The sequence below is a fragment of the Portunus trituberculatus genome, chromosome 48, assembly GCF_017591435.1.
Source record: "Portunus trituberculatus isolate SZX2019 chromosome 48, ASM1759143v1, whole genome shotgun sequence".
NCBI lineage: Eukaryota > Metazoa > Arthropoda > Malacostraca > Decapoda > Portunidae > Portunus > Portunus trituberculatus.
In genome coordinates, this window is record NC_059302.1 from 16,106,133 (window position 1) to 16,132,714 (window position 26,582).

A 26,582-nucleotide genomic window follows, 5' to 3' on the forward strand; every position below is an offset into this window, starting at 1 on the left:
TAATGAGCTCTGAGCTCGTTCCGTAGGGTAACGTCTGGCTGTCTCGTCAAAGACTGCAGCAGATCAAACAAACAGTGAATTACACACACACACACACACACACACACACACACACACACACACACACACACACACACACACACACACACACAATGGGGTGGTGACATTCTGAGGTCACGGGGAGGGACAGGGCATGGACCAGGAGGGGAGGGTCAAGTGGGTGGAGCTTTAAGGCTTAGTTTTTGAGGGAGTTTAACCAATCCAAGGGAACCAGAAGCCTTCACCTGGTGTGGATCTGTCAGATATCGCTACTGGAAAATATATGGGCTAAGACTGGCAAGGAGTTTACAGGCCGCAACTGTACATACCCACTCCCCTGCCCCTACCTCCATCCACACTCTCCAGTGATGCTGTAGGCAAGCACCCACAGGAATCGGAGAGCCAGAGTTTTTCCTAGCGCGACCTGCCTTGGCGTCGGGAGCCTCCACTGCGAGCCCACTAGGCGCGAAAGGACCCCCTGTGGGGGAGGATCTGGTAACAGGACCCAATGGAAAGGGTCTAACAAGGGACCCTCTCCCCATCTGCCCTCCTACTCTGTTTCCACGGGGTGTCCCGGCTGATCCCCTAACTGAAGAGGTCAAGCTCCTAACCAGAGAAGAGATAGCACGCTGTTGGGAAGCCAAGTGTTCCGTGTTCTGCACCTTGGTCACCACAGATGGGTCAAAGAGAAAATCAGAAAAAAGAGAAGACATAAGCTGGTGTTTTTCCGCATCAGAAAAGGAACCAGGCAAGGCATCCACAGTTGCCTTTCTCCGTAACATATGAAGCCGACAACGTAGTTTTCTGCAGGGCGAAGAAAATCTCTGTTGGCCTTGGCCAGCAAGGATAAAAAGGCCAACACTTCCTGCTGTGTGCCTGAAGAGTCTCCAGCCCAAGTGGCCAACATCTGGTGTATCCAAGAGGCTATGTCGGTCATGGAACCACACACTGATTCCATCTGAGCCAAGACACAGGTGAAAACGGAAACCATCTGGTTTCTCCCCTGTCTAAGACCACCCAACTCCTCATTAACCGGAGGAGGGACCCGAGAGGCTCCTTCAGGTAAATAAATTTCACTGGCACCCTTCTTCCAAATTCTGGGTAACTGGAAAGGAGATGAATTAGGTCTAGGGTCTTTCAGAGCCTTACCTTGGGTTTCCTCCCGAATAGCCTGGGCCAAAAGATATTGAGGGATAGCCAAGGAGGGACGGTGAGTCTCAACTGATCCTGGAGCTTGCTCAATCCCCGTGAGAATCGATGAGGAAGGAACTTCAGGAGTTGGAAGCTGGAGAAAACTCACTCTAACTATAAGTTGTAGAAAAGGAGGATCACCCACTTGAGGAGTAGACACCTCCTCCTCATCTGCCTCATAAGTGGACTGGGGATGTTCAACCAGTCTGAAAACTGAGGATCCTGGAACCAGATTGCTGCTACCAGGAACGAAAATAAAATGGCTCACCTCATCAGACGTCTCTTGGGAAAGTGAATGGTTCCCATGAGAAACACCACTGCAAGGGAGGGTATGGTGAGTAGTTCTGGTAGATGAGGCCAAACTAACCTCAACAGTCTGGTCATGAGGTTGGTTGGTCTGCAGACCCACCTTAGAAATGGCACCAGCGCGCAAATTCTGTGTGGGAAAAAAAGCGTTAGTCAACCCAGCTCTTGAAGGGCCAGGGAGGGGTTCAATGGAATCTCCATTATAAGAACCTTGGTTGACTTCCCTGGGGAGGGACAAAAACTGGCTGTCCCACCTTAGGGCATGGTGACAGCTGTCCCTCCCATCACTACCATCACCCTCCATGGGGTGGGAGGACAGCTGGTTGTTATGCCTTAGGGCATAGTGACAGCTGTCCTTCCCACCACTACCATTTCCCTGCTTGGGGTAGGAAGACAGCTGGTTGTCACGCCTTAGGGCAAAGTGACAGCTGTCCTTCCCATCATTGCCAACGGTAATGCCATAACCAGGACCTCCTTTGGCAGTACCTTGGCTGGTCTGAAAGGGCATGGGTTGTTTGTCAGACCTAAGGGCTATATGTAAGTTGTCACCTCCTAATTCTCTGGGAGGGGCAGAGAGGCAGGGCCCAGGGCCATAACACCGGCTCTCTACCTCCATATCACGGGTAGAATGTTGTATTGCCATGACCATAGGAACCTGGCAGTCACCAAATCCATCCCCAGAACCAGCGAGGGCCTTCATCAGAGCAACTGGCATCTTACCTGTGTCAGTAGAGAGGACTGGAACACAAGCTGCTTGTGTTATTGTTGACGTGGCTGTCGCTGGAACCATCTCGACCCCGGGACAGGCTGCACCATCTGTTCCCTGAGATCAAAGGTCTACCTGATGGATAGGAGACTGAAACCCAGAAAAGGGAGAATCCTGGAAGGAGGTAAGAAAAAGGGACAGTCTATCCAATGTCTCCTCCATTTTACGCATACGTTTGTGTAGTTGTTGTGAACTCTGAGCCTTGCGCTTCCCAGGTGAAGACTTCCTCCTTTCCCTACGCACCTTAACATTCTCTAAAAACCGAAGAAACTCATCATGAGACAAAGAAGTGCATTTTTCACACCGAGATGTGAGACTGCAAGACTTTACTCTACATGACAAACAATTGCCATGAGGGTCCATAGATCGAGATGGTAACGATCTAGAGCACTTACCACACAGCCTTACCATGATCTTACACTTAACCAAGGCTCTAACCGAAGACAAGAGCAAGGCAGCAACCCAAAAGCCACAGAAAAAGGACAAAAAGCCGGCAGTAAGCGAGCTAAGGTAACACATGTAACCACTATGGCAGCAAAGAAGCAAATAAATTGTGGGGGAAGGCTGGCTGGTACTGAGTGATTATAGAAAACGGTACGTGCATCTTTTCTTAGAGAACGGAAACGGGAACTCAAGTTCCTTTCTTTCGTTGTTCTCTTGTGAGCTAATGGACATTATGTAACTTTGCTGTGGGGTGGGGGTTTAAGCAATAATTAATAATTATGGGTAATAGTATGTGTAGTAACAACTCATTTTTTGTGCTCCCATCCTCGCTGTTTAGCGAGTTTCACTATCACCATGGCCTCCACTAGTGGTTTGGGGGGGTGCTGATTCTTGTGAAGGTGGCGATGTTGCAGCTGTAAATGGGAACTCGAAATGGGGACTTTGGGCGGACAAAAGACTGATTGGTATTTTTCCCTATTTAAAGTAGTATTCAAATTTGGCAAAATTCCAATTTAGCGATGGTTTCGGCAGACTAATAGGATCACTAAATGTGAGGGCTTACTGTATATATATATACAGTAAGCCCCCGAATTTAGCGAAATCCAGCTTAGCGAAACCCTTATTTAGCAACTGTCTGGAAAAAGACCAAGCCCTCAAGTTTAGCAATTTTTTATCATATTTAGCGAATGTACCGCGCTACACTGTCCTGCCTCCTGCTCGCTCTGAGCCAATTGTCCCGCCTCACGCTCGCTCTGAGCCAATCGAGTGTCTGTTTGGCTGTGACGTCAGCCCCACAGTGCCTCCAGCATTCCCGCTCGACACTTGAGCTATTGTGTGTGTTAATCTAGCGTGTGAACTCATTTTTTGTGCTCCCATCCTCGCTGTTTAGCAAGTTTCGCTATCACCATGGCCTCCACTAGTGGTTCGGGGGGTGCTGATTCTCATGAAGGTGGCGATGTTGCAGCTGTAAATCGGGACTCGAAATGGGGACTTTGGGCAGACGAAAGACTGATTGGTATTTTTCCTTATTTAAAGCAGTATTCAAATTTGGCGAAATTCCAATTTAGCGATCGTTTCGGCAGACTAATAGGATCGCTAAATGTGGGGCCTTATTGTATATATATACATATATATATACACAGTGGTACTTTGACATATTATTGCCCTAACATATGATTTTTTTTGTATATGATGAAAGATTTCATATAATTTTTACTCCTTGAAATACGACGACATTTTTAAGATATGATTAGCCATCAGTAGATTGCACAGCGATCGCTCAGCTACCTGGCTAACCCGAACATTTATTTAGTCCGTGTTGTGTATCGTTGTTTATCCTTTGTGCATGTATGTGTTTGTGCTCCTCGGCAGTGTGTATTTTTTATTAAGTTTTGTGAACTCAAAAGTAAAACTTTGGCGAGAAACACACAAAATAGCCTGTATTCACATAATGATTACACTTAGAAATTCAATAAATGAGTGAGTAGAAATGATTTTCTGCCCACAAGCAACTTTTCCTCTTTGCAATGCAAAAAACCAGAAGTCTCTAGATGTCATGGTTACCAAAATATCACAGGTTGAATGAGGTAGTATCATCGGTTTATGTGGCCTTGCGTCCGATCGGGTTCAGCGGCCTTGGCTAGAGCGAGAGAAAATGAGCCCCTTGTATCCTCTCCCCCTCCCATCTCTCTCTCTCTCTCTCTCTCTCTCTCTCTCTCTCTCTCTCTCTCTCTCTCTCTCTCTCTCTCTCTCTCTCTCCTGCTGTCGCCTGTTCTGATACCACTCTCATTCAAAAGTTGTCTCCCCGTAACATGGTGAGAGACCTGAGGTATAGAAGTAAAAGTAAGGCTCGCGGGAGAGGTGGCGGAATCAGACAGTGAAATCACTCGCTACCACCCTCCATCGTTGGTGACACAGTGATGTAGAGCATATGTTTACTCCTGCCCACAAGCAACTCTTCCTCTTTGCAATGCAAAAAAACAGAAGTCTCTAGATGTCATGGCTACCAAAATATCAGAGGTTGAATGAGATAGTAACATTGGTTTACGTGGCCTTGCGTCTAATCGGGTTCAGCGGCCTTGGCTAGAGCGTGAGAAAACGGGTCCCTTGTTTCCTCTCTCCCCCCCCACCTTGGTTGTAGTCCAAGTCGTCCCAATGCCAAGTCGGCCCATTGTGACTACCAACTCGGTCCATTGCCAACTCGGCCCACTGTATACCAACTCGACCCTTGCCATACCCATCACATCCAAATTTACTTTGTTAATGGGAGCGTCCAATTTGGATACTGAAAAAAATATGAAAAAAAAAAATCAATATTTTACTGCTCCAGAAATGGGAAAAATCAGAAAAAAAACGGAAAACAAAGGCAACCTCTAGAAATGTAAGACTATAGAATAATTTATTATTGTAACATGTATAAGCTATAAAAATGTGAGGGTTGTGGGATCAATATTAGCATATTTATTAGAGAAAGTGTTATTATTAGAAAGTGTTACATTGGGCTTCTTATCTTTGAAAGTTGAAGGCAAAAGCATGAAACTATTAAAGCATGCCATAATTCATAAAAAATAAAAACATGCGACTATATTCATAAAACTATAAAAGCATATGTCAGAATTCATAAAACTATAGAGTCATATCGTAGAATTCGTAAAACTATAAAAAAGTCATAATTCATAAAATTATAAAAGCATACGTCAAAATTCATAAAATCATAAACAAAAAGCGTTAAAATTCTTAAAACAATAAAACATAATGATAAAAAGTAAAACACATTGCTATAAGCTCCAAAAAATAATAATGTACATATTAAGAAACGTAGATGGCAATATGATGAGAAACTGCCTTCAGTAATTGTTTGGCCGATCTTTCATCATTATTATATTCGTCTCATAGTTTTACAACTTGGTCGTGATGTTTATTATACTTATGTTGCTGCTTTCTCAAAACCTTCCCTTCTGACAGCAGCCGTATCTGTAAATTAACTATCTTTGTCTCATCATGTAGGAGCTTTAAAAGTAAATAAAAATTCTATAGTTAAACGAGGACTTACCTAAGTCTGGTTTGACTGGAATTTTACCGAGCTTCATTGTAGGGATCACATGAGATGTCGCTCGCCAGCCTGACATTCAGTATTCAAAGATGGCAGGAGTCAGAATCCTCCATAAAATAGGGCAGGGCAGGGTGGGCATGTAATTCCTAAGTGCTACAATGAAGCTCAGTAAAATTCCAGTCAAACTTCAGACTCAGGTAAGTCCTCGTTTAACTATAGAAGTTTACCTCATTGTTTCATTGAAGCACTGTAGGGAACCCATGAGACATTTACAGTCTGACTCCTGGCATAAGTTAATAATGGTCCCAATTGACACCTGTTAATAAACAGACATGTAGGTCAATATGAGACATCAGAGTGCGGATAAGAAAACAATGACAGCAAATCCCAGGACCATCTAATTATGGAAAGAAGTCAATAATTTATGCAACAGAAGATAATTGCAGTATGCAACTTGAGCGAAACCGTCTCAACACGCACGACATAATGTCTAATCACAAAAGAAAATTTTTGGACATCTTACTGTTAATATTGGAGCACCTAAGTTAAATTATGCGCCGCTTAGCTGCGCGCGGCAACTGTGACGTCACCAGGTAGGTGGGAGAGAGCGGCGAGCTGGTTTACTTGGGTTGGGGCAGCCGTGACAACAGGATATCCGCCCCTTAATACTTACATATATAACAAACCCGACAGAGGGACTGGGGAGTGACCAGGACATTTAACACTGTAAAGAAGACTAATAACTCCACATCATCACTCACCACCTCCCAAGACTTGAAATGCCTTTCCAAATCTGCCCATGAAACGCTCCCATCTGAATCTCATTTAAAGTTATAGCGATCCTTATATTTGCCAGTTGCCTTCCCTGCTCTACTTACCACTTTACCTGTCACCACCTCATCAGTTTCCAAAATTCACAATTAACCCAGCCTTCTTCATTGACATACGACTCAACAACAGTGGAATATCACAGTCAACAACTTCAGTCACTATTCCAGTACAAATACCCTCTACAATGCAAGGCAGAATAACCCTCATCACTGAATGGACCGACTTCCCATCTGCAAATGTAAATACCGCATCAGTGTCCTCCACCACCAAAGTCTTCCTCTCACACTCCGTCAATCTCTCCAAAAAGCATTCATACCAGTACGAGCCACACACAGTTCTAGAACACCCAGAATCCAACAACGCATATCCTTTACATTCCTCCATCAGCTTACCATGTTTATTGCCGGCATACCACATCATGTAGGTTTTACTACTACCACCCCCAGTCTCTGTATCATCCCCTGAACTTAGGCCAACAAACCATTTCGAGGCCTTTCCACCCATAGATTCATATGAATCTGGGCAATCCTTAGCCCAATGAAACTTTGAATCACAAATATTGCACCTCGACACCTTACCATCATTGCCAACAGGGTTCTGTCTCCTCCAATTGGCCCTGGCCCTCGAATTACCATCATCCCTTGGGCGTCTACCCCTGCCATAACCCCTTGCCATAGGTCGGCCTCTTTAGGGTTCTGTCTCCTCCAATTGGCCTTGGCCCTCGAATTACCATCATCCCTTGGGCGTCTACCCCTGCCATAACCCCTTGCCATAGGTCGGCCTCTTTGAAATCCACCGGCATACAAAACATCCCCAGAACTTTCATTATCAACACCTTGTCTATCCTCGTCCATGCCAGGTGAACCTCCCATAAACACTGGTTCACTCTTTACCGAAACTGCCGACGCACCAGCTGACTCCGCATGCGTCTGTGTCAATCCAAGAGAGAATATACGGCACAAGGCGTCTGACATCTTCACGAAAGTAATGTCGGTCATGGCAGACAACACCAACTTTCTATCATTCTCACCTAAATCACAAGAACGTAACAACATAAATGCCCTTACTACCTCTGGCAACACCATACCTAATTCAGTACAACGAAAATAGGCATTCTCAAAAACTGAAATAAATGTCCTAATATCCATATCCCGGCTCCTTTTTAATGATTCCAGGGTGTCAAAGACCTCAAACTGCCTTGATCCTTTATCCAGCAAAAACAACTTATCCAACCTTTCCAATAATGTATCCAAACCATTATCACCAGCCAACACCTCTGAATCCAACTGTGAAGCAGCGACCTTCACTCTCCCATCCAGATTCAAGTAGACTGCTACTCCTTTATCCTTATTTTTCAATTCAGTCATGCCCGCCCACAGTAACACGTCTTTTCTCCAAATCTCATAACCTTTACCACCACTCCACTTAGGTGGAGTTTTAAAAGAGACTGACATGACTGAACCACGCTCTGCTACCAGTGTTAAATGTCCTGGTCACTCCCCAGTCCCTCTGTCGGGTTTGTTATATATGTAAGTATTAAGGGGCGGATATCCTGTTGTCACGGCTGCCCCAACCCAAGTAAACCGGCTCGCCGCTACTCGCCGCTCTCTCTCGCTTACCTGGTGACGTCACAGTTGCCGCGCGCAGCTAAGTGGCGCATAATTTAACTTAGGTGCTCCAATGTGTGGCATGGTTCTGGGATTGTGATTGGCCGGGATGGTAAGCAGTTTCTGGTCAGACATGGAGGGGTGTATGTACGGGTTCATGAGTGCAGACTGACCCGTGTGACACATGGCGAACCAGGATGCCATGAGAAGGTCGGGGCGAAGTCGGGTGGCGAGGTCGTGACACCTAGAATGGAGGTAGATCACCAGGAAAATGATGAGCCGGCCATAAGTGAGGAGGACGATGAGAAGGAAAGTGATTTAGGGGATTCGGATTTTGAGGTTGATCAAGGTGATACAGGTGAAGTGGTCGTTCAAGAGGACCAAGATGTGGTGGAAGTGTTTCCAGATGGTGCAGAGGCAGAGACTGTTTTGAGGAGGATGTTGGCGAAGAGTCACAGAGGCCCTCAGGGTTGAAGGCTGGGACGCATATAAAAGGTGTCTTGTGGGAAACTGATGAGGTGGTGACAGGTAAAGTGGTAAGTAGAGCAGGGAAGGCGACTGGCAAATATAAGGATCGCTATAACATTAAATGGGATTCAGATGGGAGCATTTCATGGGCAGATTTGGAAAGGCATTTCAAGTCTTGGGAGGTGGTGAGTGATGATGTGGAGTTATTAGTCTTCTTTAATTCTGATGAGGTTTTGACTGCTAAAGAGATGGAGATTAATAGTTGGATTGAGAATGGAGTGTATGAGGAGGTGGAGGATATTGGTCAAAAGGCCATGTCAGTGAGATGGGTGATTACAGAGAAAATTAAAGGGGGCAAGAATGTGGTGAAGGCTAGATTAGTGGCAAGGGGTTTTGAGGAGGAGACGGACAGCTTACGTAAGGACTCTCCAACATGCTCAAAGGAAGCCGTACGATTGGCTGTGTTGATTTCGGCTAATCACGGTTGGCAGTGTCATTCTTTGGACGTAAAGGCAGCATACCTACAGGGGGATAAGATCGATCGGGAAGTCTATTTGAAACCTCCACCAGAGTTTGATCATGGTCGTTTGTGGAGGCTGCAGAAGACAGTATATGGACTCTGACGCAGCTAGACACTGGTATCTGAGGGTGAGATGCCAACTAATTGACCTTGGAGTGAAGGTGTCGTCCCTGGATCCGGCATTGTTCTCATGGCGTGTCGATGGTAACATTGAGGGTATACTTTGTGTCTATGTGGATGATCTATTCTGGGCTGGAACAGATTTGTTCAGAAGATGTATAATGGACAAACTGAATGAGATTTTTGTAATGGGCAGTTCAGAGTCTAAGGCATTTAAGTATATGGGGTTGAGTGTTACTTCGAATGAGGACGGGAGTGTGACGCTGGATCAAAACCAGTATGCGGCCACCCTGAATGAAGTAAAGGTTGGGAAACTGAGGTCTATGATGAAAGCAAATGAGTTGTCAGACAGTGAGAGGTCTGAATATAGAGCAACTTTGGGGCAATTAAATTGGATTGCTACGCATACCCGACCTGATATATCCTTTGATGTAAGCGAGTTGAGCGGTGTAAGTAATAAGGCTACAGTGTCTGAGATGTTGAGACTGAACAAGGTAATAAACAGGGTCAAAGGAATTCGTGTGGAGTTACATATGCCTGGGCTAAGAGGGCTTGAAAGGTGTTGGGTAGAATGTTTTTCAGATGCTTCTTTTGGGAATCTGGAGGGTAACGGATCACAAGGTGGTTTTGTCATATTCATAAGGGATGAAAGTGGAAGGCGTTGTCCCGTATACTGGCAGTCAAGGAAAATAAGAACGGTGGTAAAGTCAACTCTTGCTGCTGAGACACTGGCCCTGTTGGACTGTGCAGAGGCTGCAGTATATTTGGTGACGATTTTGGATGAAATGACAGGCTGTGGAAAATTGAGAGTGAGGTGTTATGTGGACAACTGAAGTTTGGTGGATGCACTCCACTCCTATAAGGGTGTGGAAGACAAAAGGTTGAGAATCGATATTGCTGTGATTCAGGGCATGTTGGAGAGGGGAGAGATAGAAGATGTATGGTGGGTGGATACCATGGCTCAATTAGCTAATTGCTTAACAAAGAAGGGCCTTCCGTTGACTGTCTGCTCGACACAGTCAGGGGGAAGGGGCATGGGAAATAGGGGTACCTGGAATTAAAAAAAAATAAAAAAAAGGGATGAGTTAAGTGTTAATATTAGAGCACCTAAGTTAAATTATGCGCCGCTTAGCTGCGTGCGGCAACTATGATGTCACCAGGTAGGCAGGAGAGAGCGGCGAGTAGCGGCGAGCCGGTTTACTTGGGTTGGGGCAGCCGTGACAACAGGATATCCGCCCCTTAATACTTACATATATAACAAACCCGACAGAGGGACTGTGGAGTGACCAAGACATTTAACACTTACTACTGACAAATTGTTTAATCCTAATCCCTTTGGGACGAGAACTTCACAAACACATGATCATATATCAGATATCAACAAAAAACGTCTGCCACTGACATATCCTGCTCCTAGAAAAAACAACCAAGTTAACAACAGACCTGCCACACCACATAATCTGAACATGGTAGCTAGAAGCTGTGTTAATACATAACACAGATTGTATAATAAAATTAATGAGAACAGTACATACACAATCACCAGTGTGTCACGAAGGCATACGTTGTGTAGACAAAAACCCCAGTGTCCTCTAACACAGCAAAAGGTAACAAATTCCCAAAAATCATTTGCCCTTAAGCCAACCAATGACCATTCCTTCTCTGAGCCACTTACAATTTACGACGACATCACACCCTCCTGAATATTGAAACAAATTATTGTTTTTTTGTAATAAGTGGCAAAGACAGACAAGTTACTCCACCCAACAGACTTCATGATTGTGTTAAGTGGTAAATGGCACGAAGCCTTACTAGTAGCTGCTGCCCGTGTTGAATGTGGGGCAAACATCTGCAAATCAATTCCAGCATTCCGCATCACATCTCTAGTCCATCTCTGTATGGTATCCCTTGAGGCAGCTTTATATGGTTTCCTAGTTGTCAACAATAAGTTGGTTATGTTCCCTCAAATATCTGATGTGCGTTGAAGGTAAGCCTGAAGGGTAGTAAGAACACATAAGCATTGATCTGGGGCATAAGCTTTGAATGTTACCTGTGAGATATGATGCCCAGGTCGTGAGGTTTTCAACAAATCTCCAATTTGGAAAGTTACCTTTGAGGAGGTTAGAAACATATTCCTAACGTCTAGTACATGTAAAACCTGCCCTCATTGACCTGACAAGAATAACAATAACATTGTTATCTTCCTCACCAGCTTGAAAATAGTCAGTGTCTCATTGGGCTCCAATAGTTTTAAGTGATTTAAAACAACATCAGGGTCCCATGTGCAGTTATACCTAGGCAGAGCAGGTCGATTTTGGAACACCACTTTCATAAATCTCTTTACTAAAGGATGTTGACCTTTTGGTTTACCTGAGATGTCTGCTATGCTGGAAACTGCTGAGCGATATGTGTTCATGGCACTATAACCTAGCAGTGTGCCTTCATCAGCACGACGGAACTGCTTCAATAAAAAACAAAGGAAATCATCTATAGATGGTGAAAAGGGATCAGTTTCCCTTGACTGACAAAAACACATCCATTTCTTGAGGGGTTCACTATACTGTACATGTGTTCCAGGTCTCCATGATTGAAGTAAAAAGGCACCAACATCTTGCGAAAGTTTCCTTGCCTGGAAGGAACGCCTGACAATAGCATCGCTACTAGTTCCAACTTGGTTGATAATGGATGTTGCTTGGACGGATCTTGGGGAAGAATCAGGCACTGGTTCGGCAATATCTGAGGCATTGCTGCAAGCAGTTGTAGTGCCCTGGGAAACCACACTCGTTGGCCACAAGGGCAAAACCAATAAAGTTGTTGCCTCCTCCTTTGCTATCTTTTGAAGTACTTTCCCATTAATGCTGAAAGGAGGGAACCCATAATGAAAACCAGTACTCCAATTAATATGAAAATTATCAATGGCATAGGCCTGTGGGTCAGATTTTCATGAAACATACTTATCCAACTGTGCATTTATTCTTGTAGCAAACAAGTCCAAGCTGAGCATAGGAAAATCACGACATACTTCTTGAAAAATATATGGCTTGATCATCCACTCAGCATCAGTATAAGAGGCACGGGATGCATCATCAGCATCAACATTGTGCTTACCAGGTATATGGGCAGCTGAAAGATATATGCCTCTCTCCGAAACCCAGAGAACAGTCTCCTCAGTAAGCTGTAAGAGGTGTTCCTTCATGCTCCCACACTTATTTAAACATGCTACTACTGTTGTGTTATCTGATCTGATGCGAATGTGACTGTCATGCATATCATTGCATAATGACTGAAGCCCAAACAAAACTGCTTTAAGTTCCAACAAGTTAATATGAGAGACTTCACTTGCAGCCCAGTGACCCCAGTGGAAACCCCTTGTAACCTTGCCCCCCATCCTGTCAGAGAAGTATCAGTAAATAATTCTAGATTGGGGTCAGTAAGGACCAGACTCTTGTGCAACTTATGTATGTTGTCACACCACCATTGTATCAGCTCCCTGGTTTTACTAGACAAAGTAATGCTGGCATTGTAATCGCCTTTGTATCTTGACAACCACTGGTTCCTTGCGATTTCCAATCTTTTAATTCGCAAATACCCACAAGATAATGCAGGCTCCGCAGCCACTAGGGTGCTAATAAGGGAAGCCAAATCTCTTATTGTAACATTTGTAGCTGCCAGCAATTCAAGTCCCAAACATCTAATTCTCTCCTGTCTCCTAGTTGTAATCTGTACTGTCATCTCCCTGGACTCAATGGTAAAACTAAGAAACTCAATGCAGTGTGTAGGCAGCAACACTGATTTCCCAAAATTAATTGTCAGACCTAATTCAGCAAAGAGACAAATGGCATAATTCAGAGGGGAAACCAAAGCACTAACACTGTCTGCTATAAATAAACAGTCATCATTGTAGCTAATCACTGTTATACCCAACTTCTGCAAATGAGCAAGCACAGGCTTCAGCAATTTGGTAAAAATTCTTGGAGCCGCTGTGTAACCTTGTGGCATGCATGTAAACTGAAAAAGCGATCCCTGCCATAGAAATCGTAACCATTTCCTATGTGAGACCTGTACTGAGAAATAAGCATGCTTAAAATCTACAGTTGCAAAAAAACAATTCTGATACACTAAAAGTAGGGCATCCTTTATAGTGTCCATCTTAAAATGAATATGGTCTACATTTGTATTCAAGTCTCGTAAGTTTAATATCACTCCTGCCGTGCCATCTGGTTTTATCCTTTGAAAAACATTTGATAAGTAACCAGAAACATGAGAATCAGCCACCGGTTCAATAACTCCTTGCAACAGTAAATCCTGAAGAGCTAAGTGTAAAGACTTTTATTTGAAGCAGAAAAAGTCAACTCCTTTGGTTCCTAGCACTGTCTAAGGGCTGGATCTAACTCAATAGTAATACCAGCAACAGTAGATTTAATCCAATTATCTGATGATAATTTACACCACAATGACAGAGAATGCCTGATTTTGCCTCCAGTAAAACAATCTGGAGTATTCACTATATCAACAACACAAGCCTGTAAAGAAGTGGCAACCCCATGGCTCACCTCTGCAGCTACTTGTGCTCCGGTATCCTCCTGCTCTGTGGGTACTGTGGCCCTTTCCCTAAAAAAGACCCTTTCCGTGTAGAGGAACCCTGCCTGGAAGGTTGCCGTGTGTAGGGGTAATATGGCCTGGATAGGCCAAACCTGCTCCTTGGCCACCCCACACCTTGGCCACACCTCTTGGTGGGGGTGGGTGTGGACGTGAGCTTCTTGGCCTTCTTCACATCCTCAAGCTTCTTTACCACATCAAACGGGAAGACAACATCGGTACCCACTTTGGTCTCCCAGTTGCAAATCTTGTTCATGGGCAGGTGGCGAATGCTTGCACGGATCCCATCCTTTTGTGCGTGATTCATATAGTTCACTAAAGCAGTCAAAAGTTGCAATGCGTTGTTCAACTGCGGCAAATAATGTTCCACAGCTTTCGTTGTCTTGGATCCCACGTCACTAATAATACCAGACAACGGAATCAGGGCTTTCTTGACAAGGCCAACGCATTGCTGCAATGCAATGTCTCAAAACTTTCCCTCCTTGTTCATCACTTCAAACAATTCTTGATTCAATCTTGGAGTGGTCATATTAGGGACGTTAGCCGGGATCTTGTGCTTGGCAACCAGCTTCTGTACCTGCTCCTCTAAAGGCTTCCTCCGTAATGCAGCATTCAATATAGGAGCCAGAGCTTCATGAATGGGTTTTCCCATGTCACTACCACTGCCAAACATAGCCCCTAATGCTGATAGACTGTTGGCGAAGGCGTTAGAGTCACCATCCCTGTCAAGAGCAGGGGCGAAACCACTCTCCAGGAACTGACCCAACTCGTCAGTCTGGTTCTCGGCACAAGCACTGTCATCGTCACTATAGTCAGACTGCTGAGAGAAGCTCCGCAGTCTTCCCATTCTCGAGGGCAGTCAGAAAAGTTGTGCAGCAGACCCATCACTCTATACAACACCGGCCCATCGCTGGTTGGTGCGCCACCGCCCGTCACAGCCGCCGCCGATACACCAGAAGTACCAGGTTGGTCGCCTGTACTCACACGATCATAGTTGCTATGCCGTGTACTCCTGGCCTCAGCATGGTTGCCATGCATAGGGTCATGACTGTGGACAAGGTTGCCTTGTCTTGCACTAGAGCTTTTTGCATGGTTTCCATGCACTCTCTCCACCTGTTGTCCTTCCTCCCGGTTCGCCATAACAGCTGATCCGAATGGCGTAGCAACAGGCCAAAACAACGTGCGTGCTACCTGAACGAAACGACAAGCGCGACCATGAACATCAGGCTAGCGAGCGACATCTCATGGGTTTCCTACACTGCTTCAATGAAACAGCGAGGTAAAATTTAAGTTTCCTTTCCTTGCCTTTAAGTTTATTCTGTTATGCCATCCCTCAACATCATTATTTGTTCTGTTGCTCTTACCGAAGATGCACCATGTGTGAGGAGGCCATATTGCAGAATTGATCCACCCAAATAATTTATAATGTTTAGGGAAACGATTTGTCCTATAATTGTTTCTAAATGCAGTTGTTATTATAGTCATTAAATAATGTATGGAAAGGAAGAATAAAACCTTTACACCTACCATTGCGTAATATTGCTGTGCCTGTGTTCTGCAGCATTTCAAATATACATTTGAAGAAAGTAAAGATACAGAAAAGTACAGTGCTTACTCCAATTTTGCGAGAAATGGGGTGGCATTGAGTCGCAAATTTGGAAATCGCAAAATTGGAAGTATTATTCCTATGGGAAAAATTGAATATGGTGGACCCCTCTTCCATGGTTGCCTAATTTTTCATTATTTTCCTAATATTTTGCCCATATTTATATCACATGTATATTGAGCCAGGTATCTTTCCATATGAATAATCACAGTGTTTGTACAATGGCTACGAGAATCAAAAATCTGTCCACCATAGGTTTTTACAGCTTTTTCAATTTGCTCACTGTTTTTAAACACCATTCTCACAGTTGATTCTCCCACACCAAACTCTCTGGAAATATCACAGTTCCTTTGTCCATCTCTTTTCATCTTAATTATCTTCATCTTCTGCTCCAAAGTTAGCCTAATGTTTTTCTTGATTGGTGGTGCCATGTCGCACAAAGTCGAGCACAAGGATTCCTCCAAATTTGCAGAATGCAGAGAGAACTCTGTGGAGGTGTACGTAAACAAATGGAAGACGGGAGGGAGTGGGGCAGTGTTGCCAGATGAGCTTCGTTGAATTATCACCAGATTTTTATGAAAACTAGCCAAAAACCATCAAACTATGATAAATATAATATATATATATATATATATATATATATATATATATATATATATATATATATATATATATATGATAATAATATAGTATAATATGATAAATATGAATAAATTAATAAAATATTGCTTATATGATACAGTAATATATAATTTGAGGGAACGCTCTCTCCCGCCACCACTCGCAATACCGGGAGAAAGGAGCAAGATGGGGAATTTAAAAAAATGGCAATTTTTGGTCCTTGATCACAAAATTGGTGTATCGCAAAATTTGAACTTGCAAAATTGGAGTACCGTATTTAACGGCTCACAAGACGCACTTTTTATCCTAAAAAATACCCTGAAAAATACTAGTGCGTCTTCCAAGATGAATGTTGTATTGTAAGGCAGCATCCAACCTCGAGTGAGCTTGGACACTTGACAGATAGCGACCTGGATTTGTATGTTGAGTCATTACATTATGATGTTAGCTTAAGTACAATTTAATTTAGCCTTTTATATTATGTGAACTCAGTACTTAGGTGTTACAAGTATTTACAATACCATAATCCTTCTTGCAGCCTACTCAGCGTGTGGAGAAAAGCGGGCGCTCCTCGTCTCATTGCAACACACACATACATGCACACGAACGCACACACATCATGCCAGGTGCCTTTATACCTTTATTGATAGAGCATCCAAGTGGCTTACTCATTCAAGCAAGAGTCAAAACTCCACTTGTGAATTGTATTCACATTGATAAAGCCTATGAAGCACGACTGCGAAATAAAATAAATACAAACTGCAGCACTGGCATGTTCGGTTTCGGCGATCGGACAAGTGATTCCGTAATGTAAACAACAGGTCCAAAACATGCCATCGCCTGCCACTAAAACAAGAAGGGATGGACTGTTTCACTGTGTATATGTATTTACGTATGGTGTTTTTATTTACATAGTTTTAAATTTGTGATGAGCGCTCCAGCAAATTTGTAATGAGTGATGAAACAATAGTGTCTTGCAGACTCCTTGCTTCTGATGTTTTTGTATTCAGTGGTCGGATATATGGTGAATGCGTTCTTGTATGAGAATGACTTTTTTTTTTTTTCTTAGAAATTTCTTTCAAATATTAGGGTGCATCTTCCAAGATGCAGCGTCTTACAAGCCGTAAAATACGGTAATCACTGTACTAAGAACTTATTCAATGTATGTGGAAGAAAAGGAAGCAAGATTGACAAACAAATACTACTATACTAAATGGGCCGAGTTGGCTATAAAAAATGGGCTGGCTTGGCACAGGTGAAGGGCTGAATTGGTTACATTGAATGGGCCGAGTTGAGAGAGAGAGAGAGAGATGGGAACAGTCTATGCCATTGGGTAATTTTAGACACAAGGCGGGACACATGTAGCTTATCTTTAGTGATTGGTGGAGACAAGGATGGTGGGAGGAGCACTAGGATTTCAAGGACAGCATATGGAGTGTGTAGTTGGTATCCAACACACTATACGGGACAGCTGAACTGAAGAGAGCTCAGAAAAGAAATATGACGTCTACGTTGGCGTCACCGTATTTGCTACTGGGGCTTCATGACGCCAACATAGGCGTCACCGTATTTGCTACTGGGGCTTCATGACGCCAACATAGGCGTCACCGTAGTGAAGGGGATAATAAGTTCAAGTGATAGGTAGATGGAAATATAGAAGCAGGCAGGGAGTTCCAGAGTTTACCAGAGAAAAGGGTGAATGATAGATAGTACAGGCAACCCCCACTTAACGAACAGGTTACGTTCCTAAAAAAAAACGTTCGTTGTGTGAATTTTCGTTAAGTGAAACAATTATGAAAAGTTTGACCCCTGACTTGAACTTCCATTGAGAGTAAACAAAGCGAGAGTGCATCATAGTACAGTAAAGGGTTTAATGAAAGTGAAAATTATGTAGTTAAACATCTAAGCAGTTTAATTCAAGACTAAGTCATTATAATGTACACTAATGTATGTATGTAGTAACTTTATAATGATGATGATCTTAAATTAATGAAGGGAGGGAGAGTGGAGTGGGAAAGATGCTAGCCAGCAACCTGTGGAATGTAAACAAAGGACGCATCATTGTACCGCATACAAAACTTATGTACCACATTTCCACAAGGCCTTCCATTTTATTCATTGCAGAGTCATGAGTTCAGGTGGTTCTTTTAGCTTGCAAGAAAGATACGGTCTCACCAGCCTTCTTAATAGAGTCTGCTGACTTGAAAATAGTAGAGACAGTAGATGGAGTCAAGCCATGGTGGCGAGCAATGCTATTAGTTTTCTCGCCTCGTGTCTGTGAATAATATCCAGCTTCACTTCGAGAGTGAGAGACTTCCTGGTCTTCTTAGCAACACTAGGCAACATTGCAGGGCTGGTTGCAGAGCATTTTAGTGGCATGTTGAGCGAGGAAAGACGAGCTGCTGCTGGACTCTGTTATTGTTTTAAACTAAGAGTGGGGAAGGCTTAGGGAGTGAGTGGTGTGCGTTTTGTCCATGAGAGGTGCTGGTGTATTCGAAAGCCTGTCGGCTTGCATGATACAGCAGGGCTTTCAAACTTGGAAAAAGTTACCTGGATAAAATTTCTTTAAAGTGAGTTTGGTGTTCATTATATGAGCAGATGGTAGTAAAAGGAAACGCTCGTTGTAGCGAAATTTCATTGTGTGAACGTTCGTTAAGCGGGGGTTGCCTATACTGGCTTAACTATTGCGTTAGAGAGATGGACAGAATAGGGGTAAGAGAAAGAAGAAAGTCTTGTGCAGCGAGGTCATGGGGAGGAGAAGAGGTACGCAGTTAGCAAGATTAAAAGAGTAGTTGGAATGAAAATAGTAGTAAAAGATATCAAGAGATGCAACATTGTGATGGTGAGAAAGAAGCTGAAGACAGTCAGTTAGAGGAGAGGAATTGATATGACAAATGTAACGTAAAACATAGATAGAAGTATTTTTTGTACTGGTCACCTTAGACTGGAGCTCAAGAATATAAGACATTTGTTGCATTGGCTGTTATACTTAATACATATTTTTTGTGTAGAAAACATTGATTTATTGTGTATTAATCTTTTATAGAGTTACAAAGCCAATACGTGGATATGTGAGTCCCTCACTGTCAATGAAGATAAAGAATGCAGGGGACAATCGACTGCCACTCTTATTAACCATCTGTTACACCAGCTGGGGTCCTGAGGTCCTCTCTTATATACACGGTAAGTACTATCAGCCATACAACTGTTCATGGTGGAGGTGGGAATTTCTTCCTCATATTTTTGCTTGATCTTCATCTTTGCTAAAGAGGATAAAAAATTTGTAATATGATTTCAAATCACTCTTAATATTTTTTTTCCTTTATATAAAGAAATTGTGATTGTTTTCTCCTATTTATCTGTTCATTCTCACCTCCTTGTCATCTTTTATATCAATGACATTTTTTTTCCTCCTCCTCCTGTCAGGGCTGGGATTGCTATTCTTCCCTTCAACACTCCTTGTAAGATTGGAATGTACAGAAAACAAGGGAGAACAGAACTCCACAATTATAATTAACAAAAAACACAAACCCACAACCCAACAATAGCAAAGATATCTGGCATTATCACCAAGAGTCTTGGGGGAATCCTTGGAGGCAGGTGTCCTGGTAGCCATGGCGGTTAACACACAGATAGGCAGATGTTGTGATGGCTGGCAGCTGCAGTAGTAGTAGTTGCTCCTTGGCTGGCAGGTGATGAAAGTGCAGGAATCTGGGCAGCAGCTGTAGGAATCTTATCTCAGCTGGCAGGGGTTGAACCAGGAACAAGTTGAGCCCAATGAGGGATGAGTGCCAGGTACTGAGAGGAGGTGAGATTAGCCCACAATCTTCACCAAAGCCTTCCGGAGTGGTAGAGAACAGTTGTTCGAAGGTGTAGTCATGGCAGGTGGTGAGAGCTGTCTGCCTGCCTTCTGGTGCCTTACGATGTCAGCTTCTGCAGAGTTCCCCCTACCAAGGAGAAAGAGGGTGGTGATGAGAGCACTTGAGGTGTTGCTCTGAAGCAGTGACACTGTACCATGAGGAGTCAGCAACCCGAACCCCTTCTTCCCTTTTTCAAGAAGAGGAAGAGAAACTTTGAACGAGACACTCTACTCTTAATGTGTAGGAAGGACAATCATTCCTCCCTTTTACCTTAGTAGTTAAAGAGGTGATTAGATGGATGGTGATTCCCTCACACATGCCCTCACGAAAGTATCTGCTGTATAGCTGATGAAAGGAATCACATAGTAAATATAAGAAATACCTGACAACGCAACACACTACACACACTCTCTCCCTCTCTCACACACACACACACACACACACACACACACACACACACACACACACACACACACACACACACACACACACACACACACACACACACACACACACACACACACACACACACACACACACACACACACACACACACACACACACACACGAGACACGGTTGAGGGCGGACGCACTGGCGCAGTTCCGAAGATCAGCTGATCTTCACTGCATACCTGTTGTATAGTATTTACAGTGGCCTGGGCAGGTAATGTGGACTCATTTTTTTTTTCTTTCTTCATGAAATCAATTATTAAGGAATAATGAGTGAAAAAGAGATTCCATCCAAATGCAGACATGAGAATAGAGAAGGGCTGATGATGACTATGTTGGTGAGGGAGAACGTGTATTCGAAGGGTTCGATACGACGACTACTTCACTACTTAGAGAGTGTTCAATATTGAATGTAAACTAGATAAACTGATAAAGGAGAAGATGGAAATGAAAGAGAATGAAGAACAGGAAAAGTAGTTTATAAGACTGAGAGAAAGGATAAGAAAAGTGGAAGAAAACGAAGCTAGGCTAAGAGCGGAAAACGAAGAACTAAAAAAGGAAGTAGCTAACTACAAAAAGTAGATGGAAAAAGGATTCGGTAAAGCTGAGAAAGAAAAGGAGAAGCTGAAAGATCTAGTAAACAAGGAAGAGGAAAGAGTACAGAACGTGATTAAAAAAGAAGTACAAGCATGGAGAGTCCAAGATAAGAAAGATAAGGCTGATTTTCAGGAGGTGATTCAAGAACAACTTAACCCCTTCAATACGGTGACGCCTATGTAGGCGTCATGAAGCCCCAGTAGCATATACGGTGATGCCTACGTAGGCGTCATATTTCTTTTCTGAGCTTTCTTCAGTTCAGTTGTCCCGTATAATGTGTTGGATACCAACTATACATGTTGTATGCTGTCCTTGAAATCCTAGTGCTCCTCCCACCATCCTTGTCTCCACCAATCACTAAAGATAAGCTACATGCATCCCGCCTTGTGTCTAAAATTCCCCAATGGCATAGACTATTTCAATCTCTCTCTCTCTCTCTCTCTCTCTCTCTCTCTCTCTCTCTCTCTCTCTCTCTCTCTCTCTCTCTCTCTCTCTCTCTCTCTCTCTCTCTCTCTCTCTCTCCTCCCCTCTTGAAAGATAAGTTACATGTGTCCCGCCTTGTAACATTTGTGAAAACACACACACACACACATGAACATATGTGCCACCAAAAACAAACTCATGGACTAACCAAGAATATAGAGACATGATAGATGACACAATAAGGAGTCTTACAAGAATCATTAAGGAAAGGAGAAAAGTGATATTGATAGGAGATTTCAACTGTAAGGAGGTAGACTGGGAAAATTATGAAAGTGGTATGGGGGAAGATGCCTGGGGAGATAGATTCCTGAACCTAATGATAGATAATTTGATGGTCCAAAGAGTAAAGGAAAACACAAGATTCAGAGGAAACGATGAGCCGGCAAGATTAGACCTAGTTTTTACAAGAGATATACCAATTAACGATGATATAAGATACAAGTGCCCATTGGGAAAGAGTGACCATGTAATATTAGAGATGGATATAGAAGAAGGAAAGGAAGATAGAGATGAATCATACAAAGGAGACCGATTAAATTACAGAAAGGCTGATATTGAGAATCTCAAGAACTATTTTAAAACGTAAACTGGGAGGAGATGGAAAACTCATTAATGGTTCAAGAGAAATATAACTTATTTTTGGAAATATACAAAACTGGGGTCAGGAATATGTTCCGAAATATAGACCTAAAGAAGAAGGAAAGAAAGATTGGTTTAATGCAAGATGTGCTAGGGCAAAGGAGAAACGAGATGGAGCATGGAAAAGGTGGAGAAGAAACAGAAATCCAGAAAATAAGGAAAACTTCAAAACAGCAAGAAATGAATATGCTAAGGTGAGAAAGGAAGAAGAAAAGAACTATGAAAAGGACATTGTCGAAAATGTAAGGAACAACCAAAATTGTTCTACAGATTCATAAATGGAAAAATAAGACAAAAAGAAACAATAGAAAGGTTAAAAGGAGAAACGGAATGGTGGAAGACCCAAAATTATGGCAGAACTGTTAAATAGTAAATTTCATGAGGTCTTTACTAAGGAATCCAAATTTGAAAGACCACAGGGTAATAGAGACTGTCTATATGAAAGAGATTAAAGTAACCAAGCTTGAAATAAAAAGTTGATGACGGAATTGGATGAGGAAAAGGCAATGGGACGGATGAAGTCTCAGGCAGAATACTGAAAGAATGTAGGGAAGAACTAGCAAGTCCAATATACAACATCATAAAATGCTCAATAGAAAATGGAACAGTGCCAGTGGAGTGGAAAAGAGCTGAGGTGGTTCCCATATATAAGAGCGGAAGGAAGGAAGAACCTTTAAATTACAGACCGGTATCACTAACTAGTGTAATATGCAAGATGTGTGAAAAAGTAATAAAGAAGCAATGGATTGGGTTTCTTGAAGACAACAAAATATTATCAAATAGCCAATTTGGTTTTAGAAAAGGTCAGTCATGTGTGACAAATTTATTGAGTTTCTACTCTAGAATAGTTGATAAAGTACAAGAGAGAGAGGGATGGATTGACTTTATTTATTTAGATCTAAAAAGGCTTTGATAAAGTGCCACATGAAAGATTACTATGGAAGTTAGAGGAGAAGGGTGGCTTAAAAGGAAGCACATTGAGATGGATGAAGAATTACTTAATGGGAGAGAAATAAGGACGATAGTTAAAGATATGAAGTCCAAGTGGAGAACAGTAGACAGCGGAGTGCCACAGGGGTCAGTATTGGCACCAATACTTTTCTCGTATATATAAATGACATGCCAGAGGAGTGAACAGCTACATAAATCTGTTTGCGGACGATGCGAAACTGTGCAGAGTCATTAAACAAAAGAGGATTGTGAAATACTACAGGAAGACTTAAACAAGATCTGGAAATGGAGCAAAAATGGGAGATGGAATTCAATGTGGACAAAAGCCATGTCATGGAAATGGGAAAAAGTGAAAGACGACCAGTGGGAATCTATAAGATGGGAGATGGAGTAGAACTAGAAAAAGTAAAAAGGAAAAGGACTTGGGAGTGACAATGGAAGAAAATAATCAACCGGTTAGCCATATTGATAGAATTTTCAGAGAGCGTATAATTTGCTAAGGAATATTGGAGTAGCATTTCACTATATGGACAAGGAAATGATGAAGAAATTGATAAGTACTAAAATAAGACCTAGATTGGAATATGCAGGAGTTGTGTGGACTCCCATAAAAAGAAACACATAAGAAAATTAGAGACTACAAAAATGGCTACAAGAATGGTTCCAGAATTTAAAGGGATGGCATATGAGGAGAGACTAAAGGCAATGGATCTACCAACCTTGGAGCAGAGAAGAGAGAGGGATCTGATACAAGTTTATAAATTGATTAATGGAATGGATGAAGTGGATAATGAGAAACTGATCCTGAGAGAAGAATATGACTTTAGAAGCACAAGATCGCATAGTAAGAAACTAAGGAAGGGACGATGTCTGAGAGATGTTAAAAATTTAGTTTCCAAAGATGTGTTGAGACTTGGAACAGTTTGAGTGAGGAAGTGGTATCAGCAAAGAGTGTACATAGTTTTAAAGAAAAATTGGATAAGTGTAGATATGGAGACAGGACCACACGAGCATAAAGCCCAGGCCCTGTAAAACTACAACTAGGTACAACTAGGTACACACACACACACACACACACACACACACACACACACACACACACACACACACACACACACACACACACACACAGCTGTGAGAGCGGATGCCTCCTGAGCGGCATCTAACTAACACTCCAGCTAAGCAATGTGCTTGAGTGAGAATAGTTATTGCTATTGAGGCGACCAGAGCAGTGAACAAGTGTACTGAGTGAACGTAGCCTGGTGACGTGTACATGGGAGTGATCGGAGGTGTGAGAACCTCCACACTCCAAACGACAGAGCGGGAACCACACAAAGGCCAGCCATAGCAGGGAAGCATCCCACACACGTAGCTACCAGGCCTGGAGTGACCACACAACATGCTCCCAGGAAGAGTAAAAAAAAATGGATAGACCGGTAAGAAATAAATTACCAAATTCAAAATATGTTGATGAGGCCCAGGGAGCAAAGCCGAAAGTGGCCAGTCAAAGCATGAGTCCATCTTCAACAGCAACATTGCAAGGTAGATTGGTAATGTTGGAGAAGAGATTTGAGGAGTTGGTGAAGGAATTAAAAGTTTAGAGGAGTGAGGAGGAGCAGGATAGAGAATTCCACAAGGCTTTGAAGGAAAGAGTTAAGAGACTGGAGGAAAATGAAAAACGATTGGTGGATGAGAATGCACACTTGAGAGTGGAGGTTGAAAAATACAAGAGAGGGTTGGAGGAGAAAATGGATAGAGTAGTAAAGGAGAAAGATGACTTTAAGGAAATGATTAGTGGGCAGAATGAAAGGTTTGAAAGGGAATGGGAACTGAAGAAAACACAATGGACTGAGTCGAGGGAAGCAGAGATGGTTGGATTACAAGAAATAATTAAAGATCAGTTGAAGGAAGACAAAAAGAAAGGTCAAGGAACTGGTTAATGTAATGAAGAATAAGGAAACATTGATAAGGAAATAGCAGAAAAGAAGAAGAGTGTGTTAATATTTGGGATGAAAGAACAAAATATAACATATAAGCCTAAGAGAATTAAGGAAGAATTAAAACGGTAAGAGATCTGTTCAAAAATCTAAATGATGATGAAAAAAGACCTACAAGAAGAAGTGGAAGAGATCCATAGACTGGGTCCATATAAGGAGGAGTGAGCAGACCGATTAAAGTAGTACTGAAGTCACAACAATCTGTGGAGGATATCCTATATAGAACATCAAAGTTAAGAGAGATAGAAGGTTGTAAAGAGGTGTTTGTGAGAAAGAATAGAAATGAAGAAGAGAGGAGAAGATATAAGGAATTGGTGGAAGAGACGAGAAGGAAAAATGATGAGCGGTCTGAGGAGGAAAGAGAAAAGTTTTTTTGGAGAGTTATAGGAGAGAGAGTCAGAAAGTGGTATGTGGAAAGAAGGAATACGGAGGAACCCCTAGAGCAGGGATACTCAACTTCTTTTAGTGAAGGTCCAAGAACACAGTTTTCTATATGTCAAAGGTCCGAATGATGATTTATAAAATAGGGATATAAATCTGATACACATAAGCATGCAAAACATTTTATTTCAAGTTACAAGTACACAAGTTTAAACTTCAAAGTTATTCATAATTCCAACTTCAGAAAAAAATCAATTCTACAATAATAATAATAATACTATTACTATGTTTGCAAAGAAAGTATCTAACTGAAAGAGAAATCCAAAGAAAATATCTTTTAAACTCATTATAATGGGTACTGCACTAACTGAAAAGAAAGTTAGAAACATTACTCAGGTACATTTGTCACAGAATGATTGAATTTTGCAAATGCTCATTAATGTGAAAAGTTACACTTGTTCTTTGCAATGTCCTTGAATGGGACAGAATCTCAGACATTGGTGAAGGTGTTCATTGGTCATTCTAGAGTATTTGGTTTTCACTAAATTCATTGAGAAAAGCAGATTCACAACTGTAAGTAGATCAAACTTTGTCAGAACATACACTGCAACTTTATGCAAACTAGGAAAAGAATTGTGTGATATTCTGTGAGAATGTGACAGGATCACACTGAGCACTCTTCTTTTAGGATCATATTTTCATGCAGATCAATTAGTTCCATTTGAACTGAACTGATGCAGAAGAACGCCTGTTTTGGTGTGAAAACAAGGTTACATTTGAAACCATGAAGGGTTCTGAATAAAAGCAACAGCAGACTTCTAGTGAAAATCACCATCACCAAAAGATCTTTGAAGTTGAATCAGTTTATCGATAAATTCAGTATAATTATGATTTCTCTGTTGGTATGCTCCAAAAGTCTGGGAAAGTGATGAAGTTCTCCTGCAAGTCATTTTGAAAAGTTCCAGCTTCTTCTGGAAAGCTTGAACAGATGAAACAAGATCAAACACTGTGACTTGTAGTTGAGATGAAAAGTGATGTCTGTTAATAATGCTGA

At 42.3% G+C, this 26,582-nt stretch overlaps 1 protein-coding gene across 2 annotated transcripts in view; it reads left to right on the forward strand.

Moving 5' to 3' along the window:
* Positions 1-26,582, forward strand: part of LOC123498659 (ankyrin repeat domain-containing protein 50-like) — a 256,664-nt gene that overhangs the window by 82,012 nt on the left and 148,070 nt on the right. For both annotated transcript variants that reach the window (XM_045245976.1, XM_045245975.1), the window contains exon 4: positions 19,217-19,353. In XM_045245976.1, coding sequence (XP_045101911.1) covers positions 19,217-19,353 — 137 coding nt within the window. The remainder of the gene's footprint in view (positions 1-19,216; positions 19,354-26,582) is intronic.